Source organism: Leishmania major, chromosome 36 (genome assembly GCF_000002725.2).
Source record: "Leishmania major strain Friedlin complete genome, chromosome 36".
Classification (NCBI taxonomy): domain Eukaryota; phylum Euglenozoa; class Kinetoplastea; order Trypanosomatida; family Trypanosomatidae; genus Leishmania; species Leishmania major.
Genome location: NC_007287.2, coordinates 1,245,386 through 1,264,376, shown reverse-complemented (window position 1 = coordinate 1,264,376; position 18,991 = coordinate 1,245,386). Strand labels below are relative to the sequence as shown.

General features: G+C 57.8%; 8 protein-coding genes across 8 annotated transcripts; all 8 read left to right on the top strand.

Moving 5' to 3' along the window:
• Positions 1 to 2,416: 2,416 nt before the first annotated feature.
• LMJF_36_3170 (conserved hypothetical protein) lies at positions 2,417 to 3,451 on the top strand (the record flags this gene model as incomplete). The annotated part of the gene is made up of 1 exon (XM_001686844.1): positions 2,417 to 3,451. The coding sequence occupies one exon, from the start codon at positions 2,417 to 2,419 to the stop codon at positions 3,449 to 3,451; it is 1,035 nt and encodes a 344-aa protein (XP_001686896.1).
• A 735-nt stretch (positions 3,452 to 4,186) lies between these two features.
• Positions 4,187 to 5,194, top strand: LMJF_36_3160 (conserved hypothetical protein; the record flags this gene model as incomplete). Its single annotated transcript, XM_001686843.1, has 1 exon — positions 4,187 to 5,194. One exon carries the CDS (start codon positions 4,187 to 4,189, stop codon positions 5,192 to 5,194), a length of 1,008 nt encoding a protein of 335 aa, XP_001686895.1.
• A 958-nt stretch (positions 5,195 to 6,152) lies between these two features.
• On the top strand, positions 6,153 to 7,409 carry LMJF_36_3150 (putative ADP-ribosylation factor GTPase activating protein; the record flags this gene model as incomplete). The annotated part of the gene is made up of 1 exon (XM_001686842.1): positions 6,153 to 7,409. One exon carries the CDS (start codon positions 6,153 to 6,155, stop codon positions 7,407 to 7,409), a length of 1,257 nt encoding a protein of 418 aa, XP_001686894.1.
• A 955-nt stretch (positions 7,410 to 8,364) lies between these two features.
• On the top strand, positions 8,365 to 9,114 carry LMJF_36_3140 (conserved hypothetical protein; the record flags this gene model as incomplete). Its single annotated transcript, XM_001686841.1, has 1 exon — positions 8,365 to 9,114. The coding sequence occupies one exon, from the start codon at positions 8,365 to 8,367 to the stop codon at positions 9,112 to 9,114; it is 750 nt and encodes a 249-aa protein (XP_001686893.1).
• Positions 9,115 to 10,078: 964 nt separating this feature from the next.
• On the top strand, positions 10,079 to 10,879 carry CYP10 (putative cyclophilin 10; the record flags this gene model as incomplete). Its single annotated transcript, XM_001686840.1, has 1 exon — positions 10,079 to 10,879. The coding sequence occupies one exon, from the start codon at positions 10,079 to 10,081 to the stop codon at positions 10,877 to 10,879; it is 801 nt and encodes a 266-aa protein (XP_001686892.1).
• Positions 10,880 to 11,817: 938 nt separating this feature from the next.
• On the top strand, positions 11,818 to 13,524 carry LMJF_36_3120 (conserved hypothetical protein; the record flags this gene model as incomplete). Its single annotated transcript, XM_001686839.1, has 1 exon — positions 11,818 to 13,524. One exon carries the CDS (start codon positions 11,818 to 11,820, stop codon positions 13,522 to 13,524), a length of 1,707 nt encoding a protein of 568 aa, XP_001686891.1.
• A 932-nt stretch (positions 13,525 to 14,456) lies between these two features.
• Positions 14,457 to 15,587, top strand: LMJF_36_3110 (conserved hypothetical protein; the record flags this gene model as incomplete). Its single annotated transcript, XM_001686838.1, has 1 exon — positions 14,457 to 15,587. The coding sequence occupies one exon, from the start codon at positions 14,457 to 14,459 to the stop codon at positions 15,585 to 15,587; it is 1,131 nt and encodes a 376-aa protein (XP_001686890.1).
• Positions 15,588 to 17,236: 1,649 nt separating this feature from the next.
• Positions 17,237 to 17,887, top strand: LMJF_36_3100 (putative ATP synthase; the record flags this gene model as incomplete). The annotated part of the gene is made up of 1 exon (XM_001686837.1): positions 17,237 to 17,887. The coding sequence occupies one exon, from the start codon at positions 17,237 to 17,239 to the stop codon at positions 17,885 to 17,887; it is 651 nt and encodes a 216-aa protein (XP_001686889.1).
• Between the last annotated feature and the right edge of the window lie 1,104 nt (positions 17,888 to 18,991).

Genomic DNA, 18,991 nt, shown 5'->3' with positions numbered 1-18,991 from the left:
TCCCCAGCGACTTCGTCTTTATAGTGAGCGTGTGTGTATGTGTGTCTGGGAGACGTATCTTTGTGAGGGAGTCGAGCTCTGTTTTGTTTCTCGGTTTCGCCTCGACACCTTCTCTCCTGCCCTCTCCCGCGGCCACGGCACACCTTTTATCTATATATGTAGCCATACATTATTTTTCTGTGTGCATTTTCGCGTCCGTCCACGCATACTCACCAGCCTCACTCGTGCCTAGGACAGTTTGTTTTGCGCTCCTCAGTCCCCCGCCTTGTATACACATGCACACGCACACGAGCACCGACTCCAGCGAACCCGAGAAGGTGAGGAAGTAGTGATAGTAATTGTGTGCTGCGCGCATGTGTGAACCCCCCGTTACTGCATGGATGCATGCGATGTCGTCGAGTTCTTAGCTCGATTTTGGCTTTGGTTGGCCTCCATAGTCCTCTCTCCCTCCCGCGGAGCTCGTCTACGCCTCGTGCTTGGCCTGTTTTATTCGTGCGCGAGGGCGTACGCATGTAGGTGCAAAGCCCAACAGCGCGAAATGAAAGCGTTCTGAGCAACGTTTGAATGAAACGCATGCGAAGATCGCACAAAGCGGAGCGCACATCATTACGTGCTTGTCAAGGGGAACAACGAGCCCGGGACGAAAGCAAAGTAGGATTGTGCGCACGGAGCCATGTGGGTACACGTGAGTGGGACTGGAACTTTTAATTCCCTCGCACCCCCCCCCCTCCTCTCCCATCTTCTGTTTACGCCTGTGGGCAAACAATAAGGGTCTCTCGAGGTGGTGAAGTCCTGTCGCCGCGCAAACGCAGTCGCCCCAACAATAATGTTTTCTAAGAACGCCCGCCCCCTCGCCTACTCTCTTTTTTTTTCCTTCTGGATGTATGTAGTTGACATTCCCTTCGTCTTTTCCAGCCCCTTGCATCTGAAGCGCCAACGACGACGCGACGGCATCATGAGTGCATCGCGTTTTCTCTTCTCGGCCGCGGGGACCTACAAATGAACACGTGCCAAAGGGCTGAAAAGCAGAGAGGATACTTGCTCTCTTTGGCACGACGACACGACAGGTGCCATTGGACGTTGTCCATGATGCTCGTGACACCCCCACGTGCGGCCATGTGCTCTTCATTCGCGGTATCGAATCCTGCACGCTATTTTCCCATTGCTTTATCACCGTTTTAACGCAGTTCTTACATTCTCCTTTACAGTTCGTTTTGCATCTCTCTGCATCGCGTTGCCGTCAACGTGTCGCTATGCGGCTTCCCAGCTCCCGGTTTTGTGAGGAAGCCGGCACGCCGACAGCTCACTGCGCCCACCGCGGTTTTGAGCAGGTGGCACTGTCTACACGGACTGCGCAACAAGAGAGCCTCCTCCCCCCCCCTCCCCCCCCTCAACAATATGTGTAAGCAAACCTGCGACGGCGCAAGAAATGTGTCACGGCCCGTCTCGTGAGTAGCGTAATGCCTGGGTGTGCTCTTCTCCACACAAAAACATGTTGGTGCTCTGCTCCACCAGAGTCCCAGCGATGCTACTTCCATCGCCGCTAGTGGGACGTGTTTGTGGGCCTGCCCAGAAGTCTTCGTAGCGGATACATGAGACCCACGAGCGCATCAGAGGCGCGGGCGAAATGTGCTCGCCTAAACGTTGGCAGAATGCTGAAAAGCGCGTGCAACTATCAGGGAGCGCCAGCATTCTCCATCACGTTTCTCTTGTTTGTTTGTTTGTTTGTTTGTTTGTTTGTTTCTCTCCTTGTCTCTTCTTCTCCCCATCGAGTCGCCCGTGAAGACTTTCGTTCTCTCTCGTGCGTGTGAGTGTGTGTGTGTGTGTGTGTAAATGTGCAGATGTGTCTGTTTGGGTAATCTGTCCATTGGAACCTCGTCAACCATACAAAAAAAAAACTTCCCGGAGCGCTTGTTTGCAGTAGCTCCGATGAGTGGCGGAATAAATGAGTGGCTGGTATGCGAAATAGTGTGCGTGTCAGAGAACGCATCCGCAACTACACACTCTTCAGCGTTTTGCGTGTGGATGCGGCCGCTTAGCCCAAACGGCTTTCTCTCCCTTTGCACAGCTCTGGAAGCCACGCCTGTTTCAACAACTTCTTGTGAGTTGCCAGCACAATGAAGAGCAAGCGCAGCAGCTGCTGCGATCGGGGTAGCCAAGGACGCAAAGCCACCCCTGCTCCGCCGGTTTCTCTGACAGCTACATGCACCGGCCTTACTCCACTCTCTCTCTCTCGCCGGCCTCTACCGCTCCGCCACCCCCTCCCCTTCGATCCCATTCACTCATGCGCGAGCAAAGAGCCGGCGAGTCCATCGGCATTTCTTTGGAGGCGCCTTTCAATTGGGTGTTTCCCACGGCTTTGCCCGCACTTCCCATCCCGCCCCCGACGCTCTCGCTCTTTTTCCTCTCGGCAAGGATGAGTAGCGATGATGAATGCCCGGAGCTGATCTCGGCCCGCGTGCCGGTGACCGTTCTCACAGGGTTTCTCGGCAGCGGCAAGACGACGCTGTTGCACTACATCCTGTCGGCGGATCATGACATGCGCATTGCCGTCATTGTGAACGAGTTCGAGTTCGGCAAAACCATCGAGAAGGGTCTGACGCTCAAGAGCTCCGAGAAACCGGACGATGAGTGGCTGGAGCTGAACAACGGGTGCATGTGTTGCACCGCCCAGACGCAGACGGTGAAGGCCCTCGAGTCGCTAATGGAGCACAGAGGCACGTTCGATTTAATTCTTGTGGAGACGTCCGGGCTTGCGGATCCTGGGCCGATCGCGGCGATGTTCTGGCAGGATTTGCCGCTCTGCGGCCACCTTTACCTGTCTGGCATCGTGACCCTGGTTGACGCGGTAAACATTTGCAGGTACCTGGACGACGAAGACGTGATGCGGGAAGCGGAGCGGCAGATTCTGATGGCGGACAAGGTGGTGCTCAACAAATGCGACATTGCCACTGAAGCCCAGCAAAAAGCGGCTCTCGCAGCGGTGCGGGAGATCAACCCTGTGGCCACCGTCATCCCGAGTGATCACTCGCGCGTGCCCAACCTTCGAGACATTCTGTTTATTGACACCACCCGCGCGGCAACCGAGCTGGTGCATCTTCACGAACACCATCACTCCTCCATCAGTGCGGTGTCGCTTGAGTTCTTTGAAGCAGAGCGCGCCTTCGCCGTCAGCTCGTACCGCGACGTGCACGCCATCGGCAGTGACCTCCTCTACCGTTGCGGGGATTACGGCTTCGAGGTAGTGCGGTGCAAGGCTGCGATATGGTGCTGCGAGGATGGGCAATACAGACTCCTGCAACTCCAAAGCATTGGTGACCTCTTTGACGTGACGCCAATGGTGGGGCAGAGTGTGCCATTCGGCTGCACACGCGCGTTGGTGCTCGGCAAGCAACTAGACGAGGTGAAGCTACGGGACATCTTTGCCAAGTATCTGAAGGCGACCAAGTAGATGTCAGGGGAGGGGAGAGCGGCAGATGCTACAGCAGCAATGGAGGTGCATGCACACACACACACATAGAGAGAGAGAGAGAGAGAGACAAAGCCCAGCAACGATCATGTTGGTCGGGTGAGGACACGCGGCCGTCGACAAGGGCTTCGTGTCCTTCCGGCGATGCAGTGCATTGTGGAGACGTCCTCTCTCTATCTCCCCTTTCCTCCTGCGTCCTCCTCTAGCACGCTGGGCAAGCGTCCGCATCTTAGCGGACTGTATTACAGTGCTGGGGCTTGCCCTTTTCTTGTTCTCATCGTCTCATCACCGCTACGACGTCATTCGACAACGTAAACCGTCTTGTACCGCAGCTGATGTCACACATGAACACACATGCACGCGCACTTGCGCAATCCGAGGTATGTTGACTGTCATGTATTGTTTTTTTTTTGTTTGCGCAGGTTCTGCGTATGGGGAAGGGCAAGGGACACGCGTGTTTCGCTACATACGTCCATTCCCGCGAGCCGCCGCCCTGCCACGCTTCTGCGCCTGCACGCGCATCGGCATCGATGCAGATGTAATTCACCGTGTGCACGCCCTTCTCGTTCCCGTTGGCCCTGTCGTTTTCCTCGCCCACGCATCTCCGCATTCCCGGGCCCTTTCTCCTTCGCTCCCTCCCATAATCCCCTTTCCAGGAGAGGCGATACTTCTTTCGTGCATAATCAAGCGACCACGCTGGAAAATCGCTACAGCGCAATGGAGGCGAAGTTCCTCAAGCTGCGCCAGGAGCGCGAGGAGCAGCGGCGACATCGCTCGAAGAAAACTGGGGCCATCACGCTGCAGCGCCAGCAGTACGAGGCGGAGGCCGAGCTGCTGGAAGCGGAGGTCATGCAGCTCCTTCAGGAGGGCAACGTGACCGAGTCGCAGCAACGCATCGACGCACTACGGACACTGGTGCAGGACACGTCAAACAGCATCTCTCTTACCGCGCACGAGATGGCGAAGGCAAACGTGATTCTCGCTCGTCTGCAGCAACGCGTGGATGAAAAGTGCAGCGGCGCAGCGCCAAAGAAGTTCAAGTTTTCCTCACGCCTCAAGGCGAAGCCAACGTCCGATGCCGAGCCCGCCACTCCCTCATTCTCCCCGACAGGTACATCCGACACGAACGAAGCGACTGCAACGGCTACCGTGCCGATCGCAGGGACTGTTAGCAGCACCAACGGCTTTGGCAATGTCTACGGACCGTCCACGGGCACGGATCTCTTCATTAGTCATTCGAAGGGCGTCTTCATCAACGGCTGCGCGGATTGTGCCATCTACTGCCTTCCCATTGCCGGGTCCGCCTTTCTATCAAACTGCACAAATTGTCGTGTGTACGTGGCGTGCCATCAGCTGCGACTGAAGGGCTGCACAAACCTCGATCTCTACGTGTGGTGCGCGTCTACTCCGATCATTGAAGAATGTGATGCAATGCGCTTCGGGCCGTATCGGTGCTGGGTGGGCCTGCTGAGCTCGTGCACGGAGGATGGAAAGACGTACGCCACACATGCGGAGTGGGTTTCTAGGGTCGGCGAAATCGAAGATACAGCGCGGACGGAGCAGAACTACGTCAAGGTGGACGACTTTCAGTGGGTGAAGAAGCGCGCGAGTCCTCACTGGTGTGTACTCGCCAGAGAGGAAGAAAGGGCGAGCACCACCGTTTTCGGGCCCGCAACCCTGCCCTCATCCTCGACCGCCCACTCCACCGTTGCCGCAGACCATTGAGTCGTGGAGCAGCGGTCAAGCACACACACACACACACGCACGCACAGCCACATATACTGTAATGGCGCACTCGATTTCTTTTCGCATGTTGTTCTTGTTTCTCTCGTGTCCGGTGCGAGCAGGATTTGGTGCATTGTGAGTGAGGTAAAGAGAGAGCGAGGGGGTCTATTGAACCTTTTTGTCTCCCGTGTATCATCCCGCGGTGTGTGCATGCGCGCCATTACCGAAGTACAACACCACCTGTGTGTGTATGCGTGTGTGTGTGTGTGTTTGATGGGGGTGATCCGAGGAGGAAAGTGGGAGGTACAGAGGTCTTGAGCGACGCTGCATTGAAAGACGAGGCAACCCCCGTGTATGACGGCGGTTTTTCATTGATGTTGAGAGCACTTTGTTTGTTCCGTGTGGCAAGCTTCGGAGCCCGCACGTCACCGGTGGGCCCTCTTTAAAGAGCAAGGTCGTCCGTCACATATGCTCCAACACCATCGAGGCACAGCTCTCACAGGCGCCGCACGCTGCTGCACTCTCGAACGGGATCTGTCCCTGACCTTTGTGGTGGTGTAGATCTCTTTGGCGCGCGTTCTTTGTCACTCGACCGTCTCCCTCTCTCCATATATATCTACAACAACACGCGTACGCGCATCCACCCTCGCCCCCACCCACCCACCCACTCCCTCCTCGCCTCGCAATGGCAACTTCTCCGTGCGCCTTCACCGATCAGCTTCGGCAGTCTACTCAGAAAAGCACGGGCGCCAAAACAAAGAGCCAGGTGAGTATCACCCCTGGCACCGCTCTCGTCATCCTGGTCGGCACCCTCGCCTGCATACTTTTAATTTCCGCGACGTCGTTCACGGCAGCATTGCAGCGCCTTTCGCAATCCAGAGGACCTGCACACGTAGCGCTGAGAAGTAATAAACAAACACCAAAACGAAAAGACACCGGTTTCTTTCGAGAAGCAAGGATGAATATTCGACAGCGCAAGTCGGAGCGGCACAAGGAGGTGCTGCGGAAACTCAGCCAGAATGGCGGCAACAAGAACTGCTTTGATTGCGGCATGCGAGGTCCGCTCTACGTGGTGTCGGATTTCGGCATTCTTGTCTGCTCCGGCTGCAGTGCTGTGCATCGCTCCTTTCAGCACAAAGTGAAGGGTATCACAATGAGTGAGTTTACGGATGACGAGATCGCCCGCTTCTCCGTATCTGGTAACGACCGGGCCCGCAAGGTATGGCTGAGCACCTTTCACGACCAGCTCCCTCGCTCCGGTAACGTGATGGCGCTGAAGGACCACGTGCACGTGGTTTTTGAAGAGCGGCGGTTTTGGAGTGCGCAGGAGCTGTCCGCTTTGCAAGACTCGTGGGAGCACGCACAGGGACAGCCTTCACATGCGCCGCCATCTTTGTCGGTGACAAGACCTGCAGAGTCCCCCCTCGCTTCAGTTCCAGAGGCACCCACGGCGCAGCCCGGACCCGCTGCTGCTCCAACGAGTCCCGTGCGTCCGCCACAAGAGGATGCCTTCGATAACCTGTTCTCTGCACCAGTGCAGCCTTCGTCTACACCGCAACCCACAGCGCATGCAGCAGCACCACCACTACCACCAATGACTACCTCGCACGCCCCTACTCCTCCAGCGCCGCAGCAGCCCGCAACAGTGACCAGTATCGTGGCTGATTTGTTTGCTGGAGTGCCGCCGCCAGTCGTGCAGCCAGCAGGTGGATATAGCGCCCCTCATCCACAGCAACAACAGCAAAAGCAGTCGATGGGCTATCCTACTGATGGCGGCATGTACAACTTCACTCAAGACCCCCAGAGCAGCATGATGGCACCTACGCAACTGCAGTCCTCACAGCTGCCGTCCCAGCAGCAGCAACCGCAGCCGTTCACTTGGGGTCAACCCGTGCCGGCACAGCTGCAACAGCAACAGCAACAGCAGCATATGATAGGGTTGCTCGGCTCTTCCGGGACCGTGGCCCCGTACGCTACGCCCGCCCAGTCACAGAGCTACAACTTCAAGAACGGCGCACCAGGCGCCGCCGCCTACCCCTCCGCGAACGGTGCACCGGCCCAGGCCTACCAGCCGTCGCCTTTTGCGAGCAATCCGCCGCCTCCGCAGGAAGGTGGGGGCGCGTCTTTCATCCCCAACCACAATCGCATCGTCGTCTTGTCCGTGACGAAGCAGCAGAACGACGGACCGCAGAACCCTCAGCCGCAGTGGCAGTGAGTCCCTACTCTATTTGAGCGAAAGAACCCCTGGCACAATGCGGGGCTATACCGGCGCTCGTGCAATCGGAACTACTTTTCCGGCGTCGGTTTGATGACGCGGTTTTCCAGTTGCGTGCTGAGAGGAGGGAGGAGGGCGTGAGAAGGACGACTCGCCTTGCTCTCCCTGTCTCGTTTCTTATTCCCTCACCGCTCTGCGCATGCGTGTCTCTGCGTCCACGAATAGGCGCTGAGTTTCTAGAGCGTAAAATCACAAGCAGGGGCGCATGGCAGAGGGGCGAGTCTACTTCGTGTATAACTGCTCGCACGCGTCCTCGTGTGAGATCTTCGTTCTTTTTTGCTTGCCTTTGTCATCTTCTGCTGGGGCGCAGACGGTGAGGGCGACTGTGCACGAGAGCTGGATGAGTAGGCCTTCCTTGAATTGCAGATGCTCCCGACGCCCTCTTTCCCTTGTGATTGGCTCCAACGGACGGGGTGTACATCGGTCCTTTGCTCATTCCAGAGAGCTGCCATCTGTCGCCGTGTCTCTCCACATATGTGGCCCGTATGCACTCAGGGCCCCCACCTTAACTAGCATGCTCGCTTATTTCTCTCTCGCCCTTTCCTCAAATTACGAATGCGGCCCCACCCCCATGCCATAAAAACAACAACCCATCGCGCTCCGATTCACGCAACAGCACCACGTAAGGCACAATCGCATACAGTCCTCTACCCTCTCCCCACATTGACACACACACACACGCCCATACGCGCACCACTCTACTTCTCGCCATTTTCTGCCGCACAGAATCATTTCTCTCTCGCTCGGCTGTCAGAGGAGCGAGCGACGCGGTTGCACTTCGCTCATTTTCCTTGTTTTTTTTTGGGGGGAGGGCTTTCCGTTTCCTCATCGTTAGACGCACTGCACGCACTGCTTTAGAAAAGAACCGTAAGATCCACACCGCAGACTCGATAAAATGGCCTCCGTCGACACGCAGTGGGCCATCAAGTCCATTCTCCAGCTCGGCCACCATCACCTCCGTCACGGCGCGGAGACTACCTCCTCCTCGTCATCGTGTTTAGTGCGGCCAACATCGCCGCCCTTCAGGTCTGCCTCCAAGGCGGTGCAAGTGACAGCAATGCCGCGACTCATGCGAGCGTCCTGCGACCCGTCATATGTGATACTCCTCGCCAAGCGGCCGAGCGGGATCGCGGGAGTGAGTCTTAGGCCAGGCAACCGGGTTCCGTGGACCGGCCTGCCTGCCGCCGCATCATCACTGGTGTCTGCCCCGTGCTCAAAGAAGACTCGCCTTCTAGCTTCCTACTTGCAGCGGCGCGGCTTTGCGACGATACGACCCGTGGCCACCGACACACACTCGTCGCCTTCGCAATTCCGACCAGTGCAGAGGTCGATGCCACTGCTGCTCCACACAAGCCATTTGATTGGTTGGAAGCTGAACGATGCGTCGCCGGCGTTTCCGGTGTACGCGCACACCCTTGCCGAGCTTCAACAGTTGCGCAGCAGCGATGTGGCTGCTCTGAAGCCGCAGCACTGCCTCATCGCCAACGAGTACTGCGAGTGGGACAACTGGCGGGAAGTCCTGGGCGAGCCTGGCTGGGACCTCTTCAGCGCTGACGAGGACGCTGTCGAGCGCCTCCTGCAGGACGGCCTTGCTATTTCCGCGCTGGAGGAAGAAGCGGGGCTGTACCCGGTCGAGGTGCTCTGAGATTCTGGGGCATTGGTTCTCTTCTCTCCGCATTTTTTTACTGCGTTCCATGGACTCTGCACACTCATAGAGCTTTAACGGCTGCTGTTGCTTTTCGGTACTGTTGCCGCTGCTGTCGAGGAACGTGCACACACGCCCACACACAACTTCAAACGCGCCATGCTATAGAATCACCAACTGCGGCACTTCATCTCACCCCCGTCCCTCCCTCTCTCCGTGTGCCAGCGTCACCTGTCGCGTATGTATGCACGATATATTCTGCGCGTGTATAGCCTCGATGCGAGATCCTGTCGCCGTGCCACCACCACCACCGCATCCATAGAAGCAAACAGTCCGCTCCTCCGCGAAGGGAGGGGGGTTGCTCATAGACACACGCACGCGCACACGCGACCACCAATGGAAATATCGCATCGTCTATGACGACCGTCGCGTATCGATCTACATCTATATGCATATACGAATATATATATATATAATGTTGTTTCTTCTTTTCGCTTTGTTTCCGCGGCGCGCAATGTGGTAATGTGTGTCGCAACTTTGGAGAGCGACCTCGCGAGACGCGGTCGTGCTGTAGCAATGTGCACCCAACGCAAAACTAGATATATATATGTATATATATATATATATATTGAATGGGCGATGTTTGTGACGAGGGCATCTTTTGCCGTCGCAGCATCCTCTTATCGCCACGTCTACGCCGCCATGCGCGCCTGCGTCTGTACGCGCCTGGGGAGGCTGGTGAGGAATTCGCGATAGATGGACCTCAAAGCCGAGAACCGGATCGAACGAAAGCGGTCTGGCACGCCGCTCTTCGCGAGCAGCATTCATGAAGTAGCTGTCGTGCAACCGCCTTGCGAGTCTCTCGGTCGCCTCTTTCTTTTTCCGGCCCTCCACCCTTCAACCGCTCTCAGCACCCGCCCCGCCGTCATCACGTCTCCGCTTCGTCACTCTGGCGTTGGTATCTATGCGTGTCTGGGTTCTCGCTCCGCATTCTCTCCCTCCTGCCTCGTTTCGCCCCATCTTTGAGGCACGGCCGCCATCCTCGCCTACTCACTCCTTTCACCTCCTACCCACACCCATTTATTTGTACATCACGTGTACGGATGCTGTTGATTTATACGTCTGCGCCGTCACCTCACTGCTGGCAGAGTGGACGACGACAATGTTTGCGCGATCTACCATCCGATGGGCGGCTGGGGCGGGGCACGCGTTCATGGACATCGCCATTGGCAGCCAGCCCCCGCACCGTGTGACCTTCGAGCTCTTCACGAAGAGGTGCCCTATTGCCTCGGAGAACTTTCTGAAGCTGTGCACAGGTGAAAATGTGCTGCCGCAGGTCTCCAGCATTGACGGGATCGGTGAGCCGTCCTTCCGAGACCAGTTTCTGCCCCAGTTGACGTACCGCAACACGACGGTGCACCGCGTGTGCAAAGGCTATCTCGTGCAAGGAGGCGATATCGTGTCTGGTCAAGGGACGGGTCAGCTTTCCATCTACGGTGAATCCTTTGATGCGCCGGAAGAGGTGAAAGCGTCCAAGTTCGATCGAATGGGTCTCTTAGGTACCGCCGTAAGTGCGCCGCACCTGAATGGGTCGCAGTTTTTCATCCTGACAGCTGACAAGGCACCGCACCTGAACGGCACGTGCATCTGTTTCGGCCGCGTCGTGGACGGCTGGACTGTGGTGAAGGCCATCGAAGCCATCCCGCTGACGGCCGCCGGCGAGCCAGCGGAGCGAGTTGTAGTGGTCGAGTGCGGCAAGCTCTAAAAGAGAACACGAGGGGGCCGAAGAAGAGAAGGATTTACCCTCCTCCCCCCCCCCATTGGAAACGTGCGCGTGTGGATCCACGGCAAGGCAGCCTGAAGCGCCCCCCTCCCCTCCGCTGGCGTCTGGGAGTAGGTGGCGAGGAGTTTGTGTGTGTGTGTGTGTGTGTGTGTGTGTGTGTATGCGCGTTGGTTGTTGGAGTTCTTCTCCTTTTTGTGTGTTTGTTTGACTCCTCTCCCTCTCTCATCCATCGTATGGCTCACAGGCGTCTTTACGTCCGCAGAAATGGAACGAACGTGCAGCGGACGCACGGCCCAGGCGAAGCGCATGCCCCATCTAAAGCTGACAGCAGCACCAGTACCAGTGGAATTCTACTCACTCTATGTCAAGAGCAGTGAAGGGTGTGCGCACGCTTGGCGAAAGGTCACGCACTGCATATCACCATCAGCGTCGCCTGCTGCTGCCGCAACTCCAACTCATGACATCCTCCTCCCTCATGCCATCGTCGTCTCCCCTCCCTCCTTTCTCCGATTGCGCGCATGCCACACAATGCCAACGCCTACAGAGCCCGAGAAGGCGGAGAAAGAGATAGAGTACTGTCGGTGCGTTTGCATTCTTGAAAAAAAATACGACCTGTGCGTATCTGCTTGCTTGTGTACGTGCGTGATAACGGTGTACGCACACTACTTGCCTCTCCCTCCCTCCCTCTTGTCATACGTGTGTGTGTGTGTGTATGTGTCGGTGTATTCGTTGTTGGCGTCCGTCTCAAACCACACCTCGAGCACACGCATGAGAGTACGGGTAGATCGTTGCGCGGTCCTTTGCATGTTTCCACCATCTCCTTCGCTTCTCAAGTGACCCACACACACACACACACACACAAAAGGGGGCGAAAACACACGTTGTGCCTGCCTGCCCGCCTGCGCCGTTATCGTTTTTCTATGGCGGGCTTTGGCATGGCGTACTCCAACGTTCCGCAGTACTCCCCTGGGGTACTGGTGGGCAATTGGCTCGAGGACATTGCCCTCCGCGAAGATCAACTGAAGCTGTACAAGGCGCAACGACATGCCGCAGTGGAGCACCCCGAGAAGGCGGCAACAAACGCCGTAGCGCGTTCGATGCTCGCGAGTCAGCTGGAAGAGCCGACCACCGTCGATGCATTCAAGGGAGATGATGTGCGCATAGGGCAACCCTACTTGTTGGTGAACGACAAGACACAGGCTGCTCTGGCTTTAGATCTCATGACCGGCGGTGGTGCCTCCTCTCAGTCGCAGCAGTACACCCTGTCTGGGTCTTTGGCCCCTGGCCCGCAGGTACGATCCACCTGGACTCTGCTGCGGTGCAAAGACGAGCACAACCACAGCTACAACCGCAACAACTCAGGTGTGCTGCACTACGGCCAGCGAGTTCGCATCGCTAACGAAAAAGTGAGCGCCGAGGGCTTCCTGTACGTGCAGTCCTCCCTGTCATCCGGCCTTCGCTCGTCAGAGGTGCAGTACGCCGTGGCCGCCCTCAACGCCTGCGCAGACAACGTGTTTGTAGTGAGCCGCGCCGGAACGGTGCGCGAAGATGTGCACTTCGGTTTCCCTGTCAAGGTTGGCGACGGCGTGGTGCTTCTGCACTCCCTCACAAACCTGCCTCTCGCCTGCAACGGTGAGCGCGTGGCCACGTCGTACGGCATGGAGTACGCCGTCACGTGCGGCTACACCACGGACTACTGTTCTCGCTCTCGGGGGGCGGTCGTGGTAAAGCCGGAGAACGTCTTCTACTTCTCTGGCGGTGATGGCACGGATGCAGTGCTGATGAGGCCAAGAGCGTCCTCCAGGCACCAGAGCAGGTCGTCGGCCGTACTCACAATGACAGCTGGCACCGGTGTGATGACGTTGCTGGAGCACATTCGCCAGGGCGCCCTTGAGATTGGTGGTCGCATTGGCTTCCGCTCCCTCTCCATCGCCCTCGGCGTGGCGTGCAACGAGCAGCGGCAACGTCGCTTCCTTGACCGCAACGAGCTTCGCAAGGCAATTGCTCGACTTGGTGTCCTTCTGAGTCCCATCGAGACGGACGTACTCATGCGGCACTTCGACACAACCGGCAACAACGTCCTGTGCGCACAGGACTTCCTGGCCGAGTTGCGCGGCACAATGCCGCTGGCCCGCATGCAGGCGGTCATCTACGCGTACCAGCAGCTGAGCATTGAGGGACGGGGATCTGTTGAGTTCAAGGATATGCGCAGTCTTTTCTGTCTCAATGCCGCCACAATCCCGGATGTCGTCGACGGCGTCCTTCAACGCGAGGAGGCTGTACTCGACTTTGAGAGTTGCTGGCCAGGACGTCTCGGGTACAAGGTCGGCACCGTCACTCTTGACGAGTTTGTCGAGTACTACGCAGATGTGTCGCCCGCGGAGGAGTCTGACGAGCGCTTCTGCAAGCTGCTGCAGCAGTCATGGGCTATTCCCGTCACCTCTGCCTACCTGTCTGGCGAGCCGCACCGCCTCCTCACCGTGACGTACGACGACAAGCCGACTGAGACAGTGCGTCTTCCCGACTCACTGGTGCTGGACACACAAGACCGAAAGGCTGTGAAGCGCCTCCTGATCCAACGCGGTCTACGAGGCGTGAAAGACTTCACGGTGTCCACCGACATGTAGAGGCTCACCAGGGAGAGAGGGGTGCACAGGGGAAGAAATGCATACAAGGAAGGCATGGGCGGGGTGGGAAGGGAGACGTTGCGGATGCCGGCAGCCACTTTCTTCTCGGTTCTCATTTGTACTTTTTCCGTCGCCTTCACCTCCACGCCCCCATCACCTACTCAACTCGACTCCTCCTCGCATATCCATATTTTGGCCTTGCTTCCCCACCCTCAGCCCCTTTTTACTTTCCTGTGTCGTTTCAACGATGCGTGCAAGTGTGTCTGTTGTTTCTCGTGTGCGTGTGCGCGCGCGCCGGTCCTCCAACTCCTCAGTTGCTTTCACGCAAGTCATGTACATACCGTTAGGAAGCACGTGTGTCTGTGCGCGCGCTCCGTCTCCCTGTGTTGTCTTTCTGTTTTCTCGCCTCCTCTTCTCTCACCCACCCTTCTTGAAGGCAAGCGGCACACAAGAAGGGAGAGGGACGGCAGGAGGGGCACAACTGCAACTGGCTTCAGCGCGACTCCGACCCCTCTGCCCGTAGCACACCCACTAGGGATGCGCAGGAGGAGAATATGGGCCCCCTTCGGTTAGACGGAGCGTCAATGCCTCTCTCTCTCTCTCTGAGTGGGCACTCACCCCAGTCTCCCTGCCCCCTCCTTGTTTGCCCCTGCAGCAACGTGAAGCTACATGGTGACAGCGACGCTCGCAACAGTCCCCTGATGTCACTGCCCGTCAAAGTGGCACGTCTTCAGTGTGTGTGTGTGTGTGTGTGTGTGGTACAGACGCATGGCTCCCTCCTCCTCCGTCCACCGTCCAAACCATTTTACGGTTCTTTGCTTTCTCCATCTCTCTCTCTCTCTTTGTCTCCTTGCCGCTTCTGCCTCTTCCTCTCCCGTTCAACACGACCGCCAACCACGAATGGTTGCCTGCGCGCGCGGCGCACAGCCTCCATGACACGCGTGCTGGTAAATCGCGAGGACTGCTCGGTGCAGGTAAAGGGGGACCTCATCACATTCCTCTACGCCACGGTGGCCAAGGACCCGCTTGTCGTAGCGTCACGTAATGTGACGCAGCTGCTGCGGTCTCGCAAGGATGACACGGCTGCCAAGCTGGTGGCGGACGGCGAATCGTACGTGCTGAAGTTCGAGTCTCTGCGGGACAGAGAGGGGTTCATCGAATCTATTGTTCGCGCCCAGGAAGCGGAGCAGGCGCTGTCCAACGACGAATGGGTGGCCTCCACCATCTGCCACGCCGCCGTCGACGTCGGGGTCCTGGATCAAGAAGAGCTCAGAGCAATCATGAGCGCGGCGGGCCAGCGCGGAGTGGAGCAGGCCTTCGACGCGCTGGAGACCCTCGTCGACCGAGAAACGTTTCAGCTGCTGCCCATTACCGAACAGATGGAAAACGACGTGTTGCGTCAAACTCCTGTGCTAGCGGCGATCTTCCAGGAGCGAGTTGTGGACAAGGAGACGAAGAAGAGCTTCTGGGAGGCGGTTGTGCGCAAGTACTTCTGCTTCTCGCGTACCTTTCTAGAAGAAGACATTCAGCGCCTGGAGGGTGCAAGGTCAGTGGCCACTGCCGCGTCTCCGCCTCTGTCTGGAAGCGCCGCAACCTCGTCCCTCTCCGTTATCAACGCCTCGTCAATGTGCGCGCTGCCGAAGGGCGCTGCGACCGCCATGCTGGACACAGACATCAACGAGGAGGATCTCCTTCACCTGGACGAGAACGTCGAGCCGCTGCAGCAAAGCTTCCATGGCCTCTTTGCGGCACATCGGCATTTGCCCGTGGGAAGTGCGAGTGTGCTCCCCGTCAATGGGGCTGCACTGCCCTTCCCTCAAGAGACTGCAGAGCCGTCCCCTGTGTACCGGCCGCGCTTCGTCGGCTTCCGTGTGCTGCACCAGCTCCCCTCTGAAACCATCGAGAAGGCTGCCTTGGAGACACTCCGCACGTTCTGGCGCAGCAGTGTGAAGCAGCGAAGAAGCATCCTCGCCAAGTACACAAGGATCAGCAAGAAGGGCGGCGGAGGTTTCATTCAGCGCATGTGTCTGGAGCAGGCAGACCGCGCAGTGCAGAACACCTAACGGCGCGATGAGGGTGTGCTCATGTCATCGGCTTGTCAGGCTTTTGTTTCCCCCAAATGCGATTGTGTGGCTACCGGCAAGTGCCTTTCCAGTAGCGCGAGAGCGCACGTGCCGGTTAGAACGTCGGTGGCACTCTACTTGCCACTGTAGCGCAGCGCATGTCGCTGAAGCGGAAGAGAGGAGGGAACAACACAAGGAAGCGAACGCGTGTAAACAAATACGCGCAGTGGCGCCTACTCGCGCAGAGACGTGCGTGGGGAAAAAGGGGGGCAGCGGGAATGCGATGCGGTGGGAAAGACTACTCAAGGCACCTCAGCCCCACTCTGCTGCGCCACTGTCAAGCCAACGCACCCCGCCCCTCTCTCTTTCTGCGAAGAGAGAGAGACTGTGGATTGGTAACATGCGTCTCACAACATGCGGCTGTGGAAGGAGAGAGAGGACATCGCTTGCAACCGCTGTCCTCTTTCGGCTGTGCACCCTCCTCTCCTCTCTCACTCATCGACCAGTCAGCACCCCACCGCCGCTGCTTTTCTCGTACTCGGTGGCATGGCTTATCCTCCTTCCCATCCCATCCTTTCCCTTCCCTTCTCTCCTCTCAATACGTGGGCCCTCACACCTTTGACCGTATGAGCGGCAACAGCGGAATAGGAGAACCCCACGCGATGCTCTTTGCATTTCTCGAGGCATTGTTCTGGGTGTACGCGGTGGCCAGCTGGTGCATGTGCTTCTTCGTCTTCTTCTCCAGTGGAGAGGGAATTCGCTGGTTCACAACATTTCACAACTACCTCCTCATCTTTGGTGCCACCAGCGGTGCCGCTATGGCGCCCTTTCGCACGGTCCCGTCCGGCAGTCTGCTGACGGTGTTCAGCGGGTGGGCCTTTTACGCGATGCTAGTGTCGGTGCACAGCATGCGCTTCCGACTGTGGCGCGGCCATGTTCTACCAGTCACTGCCCCGCTCCTGTTTATGATGGTGTGGGCGCAGTGCCGCTAATCTGTGGCGCGTCCAGCAATGGCAGTGGCGTGCTGAGGCCGCGCTGCTATCGTTATGTTCGTGTTGTTGGCGTTGCTTCGTATGCGCGGTTGACTGAAACGATGGGTGTCGGTGTCGGTGTGACGCGGCCGGTGTTCGCAGGTTTGCCTTTTGCTTTGAGCCCCTCACATGGAAAATTCAAGAGGGAAAGAGGCAGCGAGGGTTGGGGGATGATGTAGTGGGCCTTCATGCCGTCGTGTCATGCGTTGTTGCCGCCTCTGCGACTCCCCCTCCCCAGTCGCACGGATTGGTGAGCCTTTCCCATGCCACGCACTCCCCTCCCCGTCCTTGTGAGCACATCTCCTCCTCTCTTTCCCCTCGCTCCCTTTTCTTGCCTCCACACAAACGCCCACACACGCACGCACGCGCGCCTTCAAGGTTACATCACCAACTATCGTCTAGCCAAGCAACCTTCTTACACACGCGTGCGTGCATTAACCCGTGGTTTCCGTCTTCATTGCGCCTTCCCACACACTCCTTGAAGAGAGCTGGTGCGCCCCCCCCCCCCACACACACACACCGTTGCATCTGTGCATCTCTCTCTCCCCCTCCCCCCCCTCCCTCCCTCCTCCTTCCCCTCATCTATACATCCAATACCCGCTCATCTAATCTTCAACCATGAGCGAGGCACGCCAAATTCAGTCGATGATCGACTTCATTGAGCGCGAGGCTCAAGAAAAGGCCGAGGAGCTCGAGGCGGCGGCGCAGGAGGAGTATGACGTGGAGAAGATGCGCCTGGTCGAAGCAGAGAAGGCGAAGATCCGCGCCATGGCGGAGAAGAAACTCAAGCAGGTTGATGTGGACCGCCGTGTGGCTCGTGCCAACTACTCGAAGGTGCAGCGCATGCGCGTCATGGAGGAGCGAGCGAGGACTATGGAGAAGCTGCACGAGCAGACGCGCCAGAAGATTGTGGCTATGGTCAACAACCCGCCCCAGTACAAGCCGATGCTGGTGCGTCTCATCCACCAGTCCCTCATGTCCATCCGCACGGACGCTGTCGTACAGTGCCGCAAGGAGGACGAGGCCGAGGTCGTACGCAGTATTCCGGAGCTGGAGCGGTGGTACAAGGAGAAGACCGGCGCCACCATCTCGATTCAGACGAGCAAGACCTACCTCGACACAGCCGAGGCGTGGGGCGGCGTAGTGGTGAAGTCAACCGACGGCCGCGTCGTGTGCAACAACACGTTGTCCTACCGCACCAAGACGTGCTTCGATGAGCAGCTGCCCACGGTGCGCTTCCACCTCTTCAACCCCGACGCGCCACTGTAACGGAGGAGGCTGCAATGAGCAAGCCACGCGAGGGGGATGCAGGAAGTGGGGGCGTGCACGCGACCTCCATGCGATAAAGGGAAAAGTGACGGCTCGAAAAGATATAACGAGGAGAGCGTGGCGGGGACAGGGATTGGGAGGACGCACTTGCAGGCAGAGCGCAGGCGAGGAGCGCGCCGGTTTGAAGGAAGGGGGTAGTGGAGAACGGAGGGAGCCTGACGCCGACGGGATTGGTTGTGCTTTTCCTGCACCTCCTAAGCACTCTCAAGAACGGTCTGCTCCCTCTCAATGCATCGAATGTGCAACCGGCAAGTGAGAGGTGCAAAAGGGGGGCCGCAGAGAGCGGCCGAAAGAGCGTGGCCCGCACACTTGCACGCGCGTGTGCACACACAAGCAGGCTCTTAAAAAGGAGAAAGGAAGTCTGCGTGACGCTTCAGAGCCGCCTTGGATTGTGTAACGTGGCACCATCGCTGGTGCTGCTCCGCGTCGTCGTCTCCGTCCCCCCCTCCTCTACGCCTTCTCCACACATCGTGCCTCTGCCTCCCTCCCTTGTTTCTGCCCTTTGCCACATGGGACGAGCGGCTTGCATCCGAATGTGCGCGTGGTTCAGTATTTTCGTTGTTGTTTGTCTCTGTCATGTGTGTGTGTGTGTGCAGGGGGAGGAGGAGGGGGGTGCATGCGAATGGCAGACATAAGACACCGTACCCGTAGCCCTTTACGAGTCACACGCATCAAGGGCCCGAAATCAGCATATCGATCTTCCTCCCTTTCTTTGCTTTTGTTCTCGATTCTCTTGCCGTTTCCACCATCACTGCCCTCTCCCCCTCCAAGAAATATATATATAGTGTGTGTGTGTGCGCACCCCCTTGTGTACTGGACTGGATGAAGGCCCTTCCCTCTCTCTTACCCTCTCCCGCCCTGGTTCTTGATCGTCTCCCCTTCCCCTTCCCCTCGTCCTTCTCCTTCTTCGGCTCGAGTTGGTGTGTGTTAGCCGATGACGTTGGTGTTGTGTGGTGCGCTTCTGCATTTCGTTCATGTGTGTTGGTGTTCAGGGGGAGGGGTGACCGAGGTGCTTTATGTTTTTGTGTTGTGGTTGAGTGGTCG